We start from the raw sequence: 14,396 nt of genomic DNA, 5'->3' as shown, positions 1-14,396 counted from the left end.
GGTGTTTCCCTCAGGTCACATACCCATTTTTGGCCTGTCAAAAAACACATTCTTATTAAAGAGCCATCTTTGAATATTTCACCATACCACAAGAGGCATAAAATGACCAACAATAGCACAGACAAATATGAAGAGAGAATAAAATGAGTAAACTGATGTAATTTGTGTTTTTCTGTTTAATTTGTATCACTGAAAAAGGTTTACATTTGATAAGACAAAAGTTGTTGAAAGAAATCTTTGCAGCAAACCAACATCACGCATTAGGGGATAAAACAACTGCAGTTCCCATCTTTGAAAGGTAGAGGGCGCTCAGAGTTCCCTCCTGGCAATTTATTAAAAGAAAAAAAACTTTTGCAGTCATATAAGAAGAAATTACCTTAAAAGTAAATTTTTGTTCTGTTTTTGTTGAGTCAAAATGACCAGAAACAGAAGTCCACACTTGGTTAGGATAGCACGGCACCACGGTCCACTTTTGGTAACATAGCATTGTATATGTGTGTGTCAGTGTGTTTCATTAGGGCCCGAGCAGGCAATGACCTGCGAGGTCCCTATTGTATTTTGAATGATTTTTTTTTTATTCTTCTTCTTCCCAAATGATCGCATATTTCACTGCCTGAACATACCCCAAAACTCATGAAACTTTAAATATAAGTCACACCTGGTGAAAAATTTTATAATCTATTGTCATCCTGAATTTCCACCACTAGGTGGCGCTATAATGAAGGAAATTGCGTTTTGGCTAATAACTCCCACATACTTTATCGCACATTCAAAAAACTTATATCCACGCGTTCACTGAGTGGTGCTGAATCTCCTGATATAGGCCACGCCCATTTTCGCCTGCCGTTTTTTTTCGCAAATTCGCAAACCTACTTTTTCGAACTCCTCCTAGGCAATTTCATCGTTTTGCACCAAACTTTGCACAAAGCATCTATGGACCCTCATGACAAAAAGTTATTAAAAGAATTTTGATAACCCAAAGAATACTCAAGTTATTAAATAACAGCTGGCGCTATTTTCAACACAAAACACGAAGTGTTGCATATCTCCACATTGGTGAGTCTGAATGACATGAAACTCAGGTTACTACTTCCCCATGAGCCCCTGAGGCTCGCTGCAAAATGTTGGCCGATTACCACTAGGTGGCGCTCTTTAAATTGAAGTATTTTATATCTCCACATCAGTTGGTCAGATTAACACCAAACTTGGTATACTTATTGTCAATGCCCTCCTGAGGATAACCCTTGAAGATATTATTGACCGGCCCCTAGGTGGCGCTCTGGCGGCAGTTTAATTTAATGAGTGCCACTGTGCCCACACCATAAGACTTAAGGCAATGAAATTGATAGGGGTGGTATAGCCTGTAACGTACAAACCCCGACGGCAGCATGCCCCGACACGCGTGTACTGTGAGGGCCCGTTCAGTACTGCGCGCAGTCCTAGTTTGGTTTAGATGCTGTAAAAAATGTGTAGGCAGTATAGTGTAACCCCTGGATTCCACTGGATGCGTAACGGCTGCAGATCCATCGTCGGAGCCGTTACGCATCCATTATAATCAATGTGTGAGATTCCACCGACTGCAGATCCGCTGCGTAATGAGTCAGACGACGCATGGCCGTCCGACAGCCCTCGCAACACTTGCGCAGAGCTTCTATTTTTGTCGGACGACGGAGCACGACGCATAAATTCAGCACAGAACAGATCGTTCGGGACAGGAAGTCGTGCACAGACACAAAATAAAACATCCGGTATATTTTCAAAATAAATTACCTCGGGTTCATGGCGGATCGTATTTCATAACTTGAAGACCTGAAATCAACATAGATCACTAAGGCTTGTTAACAAGAGGCTCTCGTTAACAAGCCGACCGACCTCGTTAGCGCTCGTTAAGACGGAGTCGCTGGATTTGTCTCCAGTCATTAACGAGGAGATGTTGATTATCTTCCAGTTATATCAATTGATTAGGCGTGAATTCGCGAGATCTCGTGCGTCCTCAGGACTCCGCTGTCCGCAACAGCTCCGACACAGACGGATCCGGTGGGTGTTGACGGACTGCGGAGATACGCAGCCGTTGCGGACGGACCCCTTTCGGAGTCGTTACGCATCCAGTGGAATCCAGGCGTTAAAAATGTCAGGAAAATCATGCATTTGTTTGTTTTACAGCTTCCTGAACAAAATATTGGTGGCAGTCTTATTTTCATAAAAATATATGTAAACACAGCAAGTGACATCTGGATCTGGATTCTTGATTGAAATGAGGTTATTTTGTTTACAGTGTGGAAAGTTGGGTCAGTTCGTACCACAGTAGACTTTTAAAAAATAAATATTTCTCTCTCAGGTGGGTCTCAGGTGATTGGTCAGCCTCAGCCAATAGTGGCAAGGTTTGGTGATGACATCACTCTCCCGTGCCACGTGGAACATGCCATGGATGCTGCTGACACCATGCTGGAGTGGTCAAAACTCAACCTGGACCCCCGATTTGTCCACATGAGGCGGTCCGGTCAAGACCACCTGGTTGATCAGAATCCGTCCTACGAGGGACGGACATCAGTGTCCCTCGATGGACTGAAACAGGGGGACATGTCTCTGAAACTCTCCAAAGTAAAAGTCTCTGATGAGGGAACGTACAGATGCTTCATTCCAGCGTTAAATACTGAATCTAATGTTCAGCTTGTTGTTGGTAAGTTTACATTTATGTTTATGATGTTAATTATCATCTCATCATCTAAACCAGCTGTTCTCAACCTTGGGGTCGGGACCCCAATTGGGGTCGCGAGATGATTTCTGGGGGTCGCCAAATCATGTGTTCATGTTTTTTAGTCTTTTTGGTCACTTAATGTCTTTTTTTGGCAATTTTGTGTCTTTTTTGCTCATTTTGTGTCTTTTTTGATTATTTTGTGGTCAATTTGTGTCTTTTTTGCTCATTTTGTTTCCTTTTTTTGCTCTTTTTGTGCCTTTTTTTTTGTCATTTTGTGTCTTTTTTGGTCAATTTGTGTCTTTTTTGGTAATTTTGTGTCTTTTTTTGGTAATTTTGTGTCTTTTCTGGTAATTTTGTGTCCTTTTTGCTCATTTTGTGTCTTTTTTTGCTCATTTTGTTACCTTTTTTTGGTCATTTTGTTTCCTTTTTTGGTCATTTTGTTTGAACTGTGTGTGTGAGATTCTGTTCAGTGAGCGGGGGTCGCTACTTAAAAAGGTTGAGAACTACTGATCTGAACGATGAAAAAAAAAAGGAAAATGACTGGCAGCAAAAATTACCATATACTTATCACCAAATAACAGCAAACAACTGTTATTACAGTTATTTTAAAGACAATTTCTTTAAAATATACATTAAATATCTGTATTTAAATGAATATATATCTGTAGAATATCTAAAGTTTTTTTTATACTTTAATATGATGGTAAGTTTAGCTGGCAGACATTTCACCATTTTTAACAAATTCCTTTTACATCGTTACGTTTCCTTTTGCTCATTATCAGGTGCTGTTTCCTCACCTATCATCAGTTTGAGAGGGATTGATAGAGACAAAGAGGGAGTGGTTCTCCAGTGTGAGTCTTCTGGCTGGTATCCAGAGCCTGAGGTGTTGTGGCTGGACGGTGAGGGAAAGCTCCTCTCTGCTGGACCTACAGAGACAGTCAGAGGTCCTGATGACCTCTATACTGTCAGCAGCAGAGTGAATGTGGAGAAGAGACACAGCAACAGCTTCACCTGTAGAGTCCACCAGAAGGACACCAACCACACCACAGAGACACACATCACTGTTCCAGGTGAGCTGGAGCATTTTTTATTCTTGATTTCATCATTTCACACAAATAATCATGATTTAACCCTTCTAATGCACAACATGGGTCAAAAATGACTCAGTCATCCAAATTTGATTTAAAATGAAATTACCTAATACTATAATAATAGTAATTTGTTTCAAATAGTTACTTTCCACACTCATATATTTAACATGTTTATGTATCATTTTGTCACACATACACTGTATCTGGTAGATTTTCACAGTGCTTCACCTTTTCCAATTTTTTTATGTTTCAGTCTCATGCCAAAATTGAATAAATTAATTTTTCCTTAAAATTATACACACAATACCCCATAATGACATTTTTGACCCATGTTGTGCAATAGAAGCGTAGTGATACAAAAAGGGGTTTTATTCAAAAACTAAGAAATGAAAACAAAAAATGAGGATGTATGATGATCTAAAACAAGTTCATTGAGGAAAACCTGGAATACTGAATGATGAAATTAATTTATTGCAAAGATATAGAAAATTTAAAAACTCAAGTCGGGTCACTTTAGACCCATGTTGTGCATCAAAGGGTTAAATAAATATGTTGTTTGTGTTTTATCCTTCCAGATGATTTCTTCGAGGACTCGTATAGTTCAACTGCTTCTACCATCATTGGTTTAGTTGTTGGGATGCTTTTAATTCTCATGGTTGCTCTGATTGGGTGGAAATGGAGACAACACGCAATCAGTAAGTCACCTAGATTTTTAAATAATCTTTTTTTGGGGGGAATATAGTATCCATTCAGTCATTTTTCCATTTTCATTGGAAAAATGGAATTTCACATCCACATTCATTTTTTTACATATTACATAAAAACTTTCAACAGTCCTCATTATTTCAAGCCATTTTAATGCAAAATATGACCCAGCTGCTCTATGATATTCGTGTTGCACTTGTGTGGTCCATTGTCAAAGTATTTTTACACTTTTACACAAGCACGCATATTCAATGTGTAACTACTTTATACTGTTTCTGCACTCAGAGAGCAGGCGGCGACCCGTGGATGAAGAAACACAGAGAGGAGCAGAGAGCAATGATCCAGAACAAGAGTCTTTGTTGCAAACAAAAACAGCTGTAAAACAGTTCACACCAGAGAGAGAAACACTGACGAATCAGCATGAGTTGAAGGAAGAAAATAAAACAGGAGAAACAGGACTTTCATGTCAAATAACGGAGGGAACACAGCAGGAGAAGACTGAGGCAGAAACTAACAATACTTTGACCAAACCATTAGTAGAGGAGGAGAACAAATCAGTAAAAGAAGAAACACCAGGTCCAGTTCCAGCAGAGGCAGAAACACAACAGGAGAACACTGAAGCAGACACTAATAATACTTTGACCCAGGACAAGAAACAATCTACAAATGCAGGGACAGAAAACAACAAGACCAATTCAGTAGAAGAAGGAACACCTGGTCCAGGTCCAGCAGAGGCAAAAACACAACAGGAGCAGACTGAAGCAGACACTAATAATACTTTGACCAAGTCATTAGTAGAGGAGGAGAACAAATCAGTAAAAGAAGGAACATCAGGTCCAGGTCCAGCAGAGGCAGAAACACAACAGGAGAAGACTGAAGCAGACACTAGCAACACTTTGACCCAGGACAAGAAACCATCTACAGATGCAGGGACAGAAAACAAGACCAATCCAGTAAAAGAAGGAACAGCAGGTCCAGGTCCTAATGCAGTCAGGAGAAATGATGAGGGAACAAACTCTACTGAAACAGCAAGTCCAGATCAGAAGGGTGGAGATGGACAACAACTGCAGGTCCGGGCAGAAGAAAAGGCAAATAATGATCCCAATATGTTAGAGAAAATAGAATCTACAGATAGCAAACCAGCAGGACAGGGTTCACCAGTTGGAGAAACACAACCAATTGATCTCTCGGTAGGAAAAGGGCAGAATAATGTGGACAGGACAGGTGAAAATGAGAAAACAGGGTCTGTAAATGCTGCAACACCAGCTCTGATAGTTGGAGATGGAGCTCCTGTCGAAGCAGGAGGTGAAGCAAAAAATGGAACCGCCAAGGAAGAAAATACAGGACAAACACAAGGTACAAATGAGAAAACAGATGATCAGGTTACAACTAATAAAGACATGCATCACAATGTTCTTCCAGCTGAAGGGGGGGCAATGGTTGTAGACAGTAAGATTACTAAAGCAGAAGAAGAAGAGGGTGACTCAAACAAGACAAATGAAGACGAGGAAGACAAAGCCAAACATATTGAAACAGCAAGTCAGGTTTCAACTAACCCACAGCAAAATAATCCTCCAGACTTAGGGAAGATAGATCAGGACATAAATCAATCTGAACCTGGAGACGAGGCCGATCCAGATGCAGTACAGAGTGGAACAAAGACAAAGACCAAAAAGAGGAAGAAGAAGATGAAGAGCCAACACAAGCTGCAGGGAACGAACCTGAAGATCAGGACCCAAAATGAGGCAGAAGAAGATAACCAACAAGCAGGAGGAGAGGGAGACACCCAACAACAGAATACTGAAGAGAAGAGTGTAAATCAGGGAGACGGAGGGAAAGATGAGAAAGATACGCTGAAATAAGACAAACAGATCAATCCCAAGGAAACCATCAGAGTAGAACTATGAGAAGAAGCAAACAAACACACAAAGAGCAATTTAAAGCCACAAGTCTGCACTGAGTGATGAAAAACCTGTATAAAAAGGACAGAAATGGGTGTGTGTACACTGTAAAAAAAGATCTGTTTAATTTACGGTAAAATACCGGCAGCTGTGGTTGCCAGAACATCACCGTAAAAAAATACAGTGAGCGTATGTAAATGTAAATATCAGCAAAAACTGTAATTTATACTGAATAATCCCATTACTTTTAGGATAATTGTTTCATCATGGTATTTCTCCATTAACTTTACATGGAAATGTTATATTTTTACAGCAAAACTGTGTGTTTTCTACAATTTATGGCGGTAGAATTTAAAGTTTTATACTATTCTTTGATTTACAGTAATTAAAAGTATCTACTACGGTGATGTACAATGTTTAATTTTACGACCTATTTCTGATGCAATTTGACAGTTTTTTACTGTAATTTCCACAAACATTTTTTACAGTGTAATGTGTAATGGCTGATGGTTACGATGTGGTGCTAAATGCTGTTTTTCACTAATGTTTTGTATATTTTATTACTTTGAAGAAATGATGAGTTTGAAAATCTTGTATAAATAAATGAATTACAAAGGTAAGAATATAAACTGTGCTTGTATAAGTCTCATTGTGAGTAGAAAATAAAACAGGAAGCAAAGCTTAAAAAATACTTTTCATTGTCCCAATTCACTAAAATGTAAACAGATATAGGCTAATGTAAATTGTTGTGCTTCACAGAGCAGAGGACCAATGAAATCATTTCTCATTCTTTTACAGAAGTTGACACTCTTTAATTAGATAAGATTCAGAAAAAAGGCCTGTACGTGTCTGTATGTTGTCTCAGATAAAGTAATCTGATGGTGAAAGTCTCAAGCAGAGCACCGCGTCTTTATTATGTCAGGTATTAATAACTAAGGTTTCTAACTTGTTTCTTAGAATTTTGTTGCATGTTCATAACTCCATTTCATCCCGATCAGCAGCTTGTTGAAAAAAAGAGAGAAATATTTAATTTTATTTTAACTTTTATAAATGTTAGTTTTAGTTTAAATTGGTGGAAGAAGAAGTTTATTGAAAGTTCATGCCTACATCATGCATGTAAAGAGTTAAAATAAAACATTTCAAAATATACACTACCGGTCAAAAGTTTTAGAACGCCCCAATTTTTCCAGTTTTTTATTGAAATTCAAGCAGTTCAAGTCAAATGAACAGCTTGAAAGGGTCCAAAGGTAAGTGGTGAACTGCCAGAGGTAAATAAAAAAAGGTAAGCTGAACCAAAACTGGAAAATAATGTACATTTCAGAATTATACAAGTAGGCCTTTTTCAGGGAACAAGAAATGGGTTAACAACTTAACTCTATGGAGTCTTGGGCTATTTTGTCCATTTTTGAATTATTTTTATGTCTTTGTAAGTCATTTTGTGTCTTTTTTTTGTCATTTTGTGTCTTTTTTTGGTCATTTTGTGTCTTTTTTTAGTCATTTTGTGTCTTTTGGTGTCTTTTTTAGTCATTTTGTGTCTTTTTTTAGTCATTTTGTGTCTTTTTTTGGTCATTTTGTGTCTTTTTTTAGTCCTTTAGTCCAACATAAAATGTGATTTTGAATCTTTTTTTTTACTTTCAAAACACTATCATGCTCAATAAAGGATTTTAAATGTTGCAAATGTGCATTAATTTCAGAGTACACTGAGACATTAAACTGCATCATTTTCAATTAAATTCTGGAAAAGTTGGTGTGTTCTAAAACTTTTGACCAGTAGTGTATGTGCAACTCCATTAAATAAAAGTCTGTTGGTCCAGTCAAATATTGTTTCATTGTAGTTTTCTTAAAATCTTGTCTCATCCTCTTGAACCCAATGTCGTGTCTCATCTTGTCTCGTGAGCTGATTGTATCGTCACACCTCTAGCAGTCAAACATCCCCAGAGCATGATACTACCACCAAGCCTTAAAGTAGATGCAGTGTTCAAAACTCGACCCTCCCACACACTCTGTTTGCAAAAATAAAACTCAACCCTGCTGTTGTATCAGCAGCAGAAATACATGAGACAGGAAGAGGAAGTTCTAACCTCCATCACCAGTCGACTTGTTTCTCAGTCAGTCAGCAGCAAGACACCATGGAGGCCACAGCTCTCTGCCTCAGACTGAGTGAGTCACTCTGTTTAATGGTGTATTGTGCAGTTTGAAGTAATCTATCTAACAGTAATCTATTCTCATTCTATCTTTTCCTCTTCAGTAGATGTGTTGATCCTGCTCGTTGCACAAATTCACCAAAGCTGTGCTCAAAAACACGGTAAGTCAAAGTACACTGAAAAAAGAAAATAGTTGAACGAACTTAATTGAATCGTTTCATTTGGTAACACCAAATTAACACCAAATTCTTTCAAATTAATTTAAAATCAATTGTGTTAACCCACTGAAGCCTGGAAAGCGGATATGTCGTTTTGTAGTATTTGTATAAGCTCTCAAATACTTTTTGAATTTCATTTCTATCTGCTACAGAGGCTGAAAAATCTATTATTTAGGAGAAGCGTTGACACTTCTGTTGAATTTCCAGAAAAACTTCAGGTTTTAGGGGCTTATTTTAAAATCACCCAGAGGTTTTACAGGAAGTTTTAGGCATCAGTGGGTTAATGTAACTTCTTAAATTATTTTGAAAGAACTTAATTCATTTAGGTGTTACCAAATGAAACAATTCAATTAAGTTGGTTCTTTTTTCAGTGTACGTTTCGCTGGTTGTTTCTGAGTCTGTGCCCAAAAAAAGACACAAAATGACAAAAAAGACACCTAAAGACACAAAATGACTAAAAAAAGACACAAAATGACAAAAAAAGACACCAAAAGGCACAAAATGACCAAAAAAAGACACAAAATGACAAAAAAGACACCAAAAGACACAAAATGACCAAAAAAAGACACAAAATGACCAAAAAAAGACACAAAATGACAAAAAAAGACACAAAAAGACACAAAATGACCAAAAAGACACAAAATGACCAAAAAAAGACACAAAATGACCAAAAAAAAGACACAAAATGACAAAAAAAGACACCAAAAGACACAAAATGACAAAAAAGACACAAAATGACCCAAAAAAAGACACAAAATGACTAAAAAAAGACACAAAATGACCAAAAAAAGACACAAAATGACCAAAAAAGACACCAAAAGACAAAATGACAAAAAAAGACACAAAATGACTAAAAAAAGACTGAAAATGACCAAAAAAAGACACCAAAATGACAAAAAAAGACACAAACTCTCTTTCACGGAGCCTCAGTTATTAAAAGTAACCTTTATCTTTTATCTGTTTCAGATGCAGCTCGTATTGTTCCGTCCAGACTGCAACTCTTCGAATACGAGTCCGTCTCTTTTAAATGTGAGAGTTTGAATGGCTCGGCTGGATGGGAGGTGGTGAGGATAGTTAATGGAGAATTCACCACATGTGCTGACAAGTGGAGGAAGTCTTCAGGGTCCCTGTGTGCCGTTAGACATGCCTACCAGTCAGACAGTGGGGAGTACTGGTGTCAGACTGGAGGAGGAGGGAGCAGCAACAGGGTCAACATCTCCGTCACTGGTACGTCTCCAACATACACTACTGGTCAAAAGTTAGAGAACAGTTTAATAATAATAGTTTAATGTCTCAGTGTACTCTGAAATTAATGCACATTTGCAACATTCTTTATTGAGCATGATAGTGTTTTGAAAGTAAAACAAAAGATTCAAAATCACATTTTATGTTGGACTAAAGGACTAAAAAAAGACACAAAATGACAAAAAAGACACAAAATGACAAAAAAGACACCAAAAGACACAAAATGACAAAAAAAGACACAAAATCATCAAAAAAAGACACAAAATGACAAAAAAAAAGACACAAAATGACAAAAAAGACACCTAAAGACACAAAATGACTAAAAAAAGACACAAAAAGAACGAAGAAAGACACAAAATGACAAAAAAGACACCAAAAGACACAAAATGACAAAAAAAGACACAAAATCATCAAAAAAAGACACAAAATGACCAAAAAAAGACACAAAATGACAAAAAAGACACCTAAAGACACAAAATGACAAAAAAAGACACAAAATCACCAAAAAAAGACACAAATGACAAAAAAAGACATAAAATGACAAAAAAGACACAAAATGACAAAAAAAGACACAAAATCACCAAAAAAAGACACCAAAAGACACAAAATGACTAAAAAAAGACACAAAATGACCAAAAAAAGACACAAAATGACTAAAAAAAGACACAAAATGACAAAAAAGACACCAAAAGACACAATATGACCAAAAAAAGACACAAAATGACTTACAAAGACATGAAAAGAATTCAAAAATGGACAAAATAGCCCAAGACTCCATAGAGTTAAGTTGTTAACCCATTTCTTGTTCCCTGAAAAAGGCCTACTTGTATAATTCTGAAATGTACATTATTTTCCAGTTTTGGTTAAGCTTACCTTTTTTTATTTACCTCTGGCAGTTCACCACTTACCTTTGGACCCTTTCAAGCTGTTCATTTGACTTGAACTGCTTGAATTTCAATAAAAAACTGGAAAAAATTGGGGTGTTCTAAAACTTTTGACCGGTAGTGTATCAGCAAATCAAAGTTTGATTTATTCAACTGAAGATATGAAGCTCATGTTGTCCAGCTGGTCCAGTGGTCCTGGAGAGTCCTGCTGTCCCTGTGGTGGAGGGAGACCAGGTGACTCTGAGCTGCAGGACCCAGACCACCTCATCAAACCGGACTGATTTCTACAAAGATGGCCTCCTCTTCATCAGCAGCTCTACAGGAAACACAACCATCCACCGTGTTTCTAAATCTGATGAAGGACTCTACAAGTGCAGCATCTCTGATGGTGGAGAGTCACCTGAGAGCTGGATTACTGTTAAAGGTGAGATATTTGTTTGTTTGTTTGTTTGTTTTTTACCTCAGCAAGACAAAATTCTGTACACATTGAAAATTGTGTTGGGGACACCCCACCATACCTTTATTATTAAAATATCAACACAAAGTCATTAAAATGCATTTTTAAGTTTATAGAGTGTCCCTTTTTTAGAAAATGAAGTACAATATATGCTGTAAAATATGAGTGTCTGGAGGTGAAGAGAAATATGCAAAAAGAACAATTACACTTAATGAATAGAGAAGAGCCTGCCAGATTACATGATTTTAGAGACTCTTGATCATGTTGATATGAGACATATAATTACATGGTGTAAATGATCCAGACCCATTTTTATTCCCTGGCTTTTTAACACTGCATGAGTTTTGTGGTCCTCTTATTTATTTTACTACTTTTAACTACGTCTTTTATTTTATTTTACTATGTTTATCTGTTTGATTGTATTGTTTTATTTATGGCATCATTTTAGATTGATACACTTATTATTTATTGCTGATTGGTGTATGGAATTGTTTGTTTTATTGTTGATTTTATGTACAGCACTTTGGAGACGTTTGTGTTGTTTAAATGTGCTATACAAATAAAGGGGGATTGGATTGGGATTGGATGATGTGAATATTTCCATTTTAAATAAGACAGTTAGCAGAAGTATTGAAGTGTCAGTATACCCAACACTTCTTGTTTCTTCATCTCTGTTAAAAACTAAGAAAAGTGGCAGAAAAATCCCAAGTGAACACGTCAAATCTTAAACAATTTGTTTCCCAAAAGCTGTAGTTTTGGTTTTGACAGTTAGACAATGCTCTTAGTTTTGGGTATGTGAATATTGTCTTTGCATATTGTCTTTGTCTTTGCAGCCCTTCACAGAGATAATTCCTGTCACCTCCACTTCCTCATGAGGACTGTGTTCACCGCCGTGATGGTGGCCATGATGCTGCTGCTGCTGGGACTGCTGCACTGCTGGACACCGAGAGGCACGTAGGAAATAATAACTTTATCATCTAACTTTCACTGCTGTTGAAGTGGTGTGTAATATGTCGGGACTTGTGTCATGCTGTTGTTAGAGAATGTTACAGTGAAAACCACAGAGGTACAGTCTGATGCATGAGCTATTTTGAAAAGGCAGTACTGCACATCACATGCGTTTTATTTAGACGCTGATAATCCAGAGCCTGTCAAACACAAACCACACGAGAAAATAAGAGATAGAAAAAGGCAGAGGGGTTCTGTACTAAGAAAAGACAGTTAACTCAAGACAGATTTAGGCTACGTTTACACGAGGACGGTCTGAACAGAAGACGCAAAAGTGGCGTCTCGTCTTCACTTTTTATTCCTCGTTTAGACGAGCGTTTTCAGGAGGAAATCTGCTGCATACGGTGACGCAAAAGTGTGTGAAATTGGATTGTATGCAGCCAGGCGGCATCACTTAAAGCCATAAGAGCATCTTTGGGCATGCAGAAGTTTTCACGCCACACATTTTCATCAGCTACTCCTTCCACAAAGTTCTCCTCCATCACTAGATCTCCCAGGTCTCGTTCACAGCCGTCTGGCTCCTCCCACCAATCGCTGCATCCAGAATGTGATGGAGGTAATTCCAGATCCTTCTCTGTTCACTAATACTATCTGTACATATCCTGGACATTTGGTGGAAAGACTCCTGTAAGTTTATTAGAGCTGCCAGAGCAGCTTGAAGGTCCCACCATGGAAATAATCCCACGTTTCTTTATTTCCTGTCCTGGAGCATGTATGTGACGTAAACACATACGTGACGTGAGCAGATCAGATCAGAGTTTTGTGTCTTGTCAGTGTAGACGACACGCTACGGAGGAGAGGATTACACTTTTACACTTTGGAGGGTGGTTTCAGATTTTTGCGTCTTTAAGCCCCAAAAACGCCGTCACCGTCTAAACGAAAGGCACTTCACATAAAATATTTTGTCGTTTTTACCCGCGAGCGTCCTCGTGTAAACGGGGCCTTAAAGGGTAATTAATATATCAGGAATCCTTGTGCTTGTATGATGCTGTCAATAAATAGTTAGAAAAAACAAGTGAAAGGAACAAAGATATTGTCTTATTGCATTCAGAACTCCCCAACAGCCTTAAATTAAGCTGGAGTTCCCATTTATGTGGTCAAAACAAAGCAGATTTATAGTATTTTACTTAATACATTAAAAACATTGAATGGGAATAAAAGGCATTCAAACATATGTACAATAAATTGGGGCAACAAAGATCTACGAAAAAACTATCGCTGTCGTCATAGAAACACTATGTGCATCCGGTTGTCTCCTGCACATAATGGGTAATTAATTTTTTGTTATTGTTGTTGTTTTTGTTTTAAATGCTGTAAATGTTAAATAAAAGAGGCCCAGGGATTGAGCCGTGGGGAACTCCTCACAGGTCAGCCACACTGCTTTCCAAAATACCTCAATCGTTCACGGATCCAGAGCCCAAACATGACCATTAAAACATGGAGTCATGTGGGTTTTTTTTATGATTTCCCACCTATTTGTTGTTTTTTTTTGTTTTCCAAAATGTTGTTTAGGTTAGGAAGTGATTGTGGTAACCAGTGCAGAACGTGAGCAGACAGAAAAATGAGAATATTATAAAGATAGTTGAATGTGTGTTTCATCAGGTCTGCAGGAGGGGAATAAATAGTCCGAGTCCTCTGGTTCATCACCCCGTCAGCTGTCTGGACCCCAGATATTATTTTTGCAATGTAAGGACTGTAATTAATGAATTAACTTTGTGAAATACATATTGACACATTGATACCCATTATTTGTTTTTATGTAAAAGGCGCTATTAGTTTTGCATAAACAGCAGTTTATTAGTCTGAGGTTATGACCTCTTGCTGTATGTAATATACTCATCAAAAATGTATTGTATGTTCCCAATTGTCTGATTAAATTTATTTCACGCAATATTTTTTGTAAGAGTCATCAGCCACTGCATCATGTAAAAGATTCCTGGGAATCTTTGTTGATGAGAGTTTGAGTTGGAAAGCACAAATACACTGGGTTAGCAAAAAAATAAGCAAATCTATTGGTATAATTAAGAGGATTAGTAATCTGGTAA

At 37.6% G+C, this 14,396-nt stretch overlaps 1 protein-coding gene across 1 annotated transcript; it reads left to right on the top strand.

The window, feature by feature from the left end:
- Positions 1-8,576: 8,576 nt before the first annotated feature.
- On the top strand, positions 8,577-12,301 carry LOC131989332 (Fc receptor-like B; the record flags this gene model as incomplete). Its single annotated transcript, XM_059354522.1, has 4 exons — positions 8,577-8,700; positions 9,724-9,984; positions 11,068-11,403; positions 12,177-12,301. Coding segments are annotated over 4 exons (846 nt in total), but the record flags the coding sequence as incomplete, so codon positions are not given.
- Between the last annotated feature and the right edge of the window lie 2,095 nt (positions 12,302-14,396).

Source organism: Centropristis striata, chromosome 17 (genome assembly GCF_030273125.1).
Source record: "Centropristis striata isolate RG_2023a ecotype Rhode Island chromosome 17, C.striata_1.0, whole genome shotgun sequence".
Taxonomy (NCBI): Eukaryota; Metazoa; Chordata; class Actinopteri; order Perciformes; family Serranidae; genus Centropristis; species Centropristis striata.
Note: the sequence above shows the minus strand (reverse complement) of the source record. Positions and strands in the feature narration are given on the sequence as shown.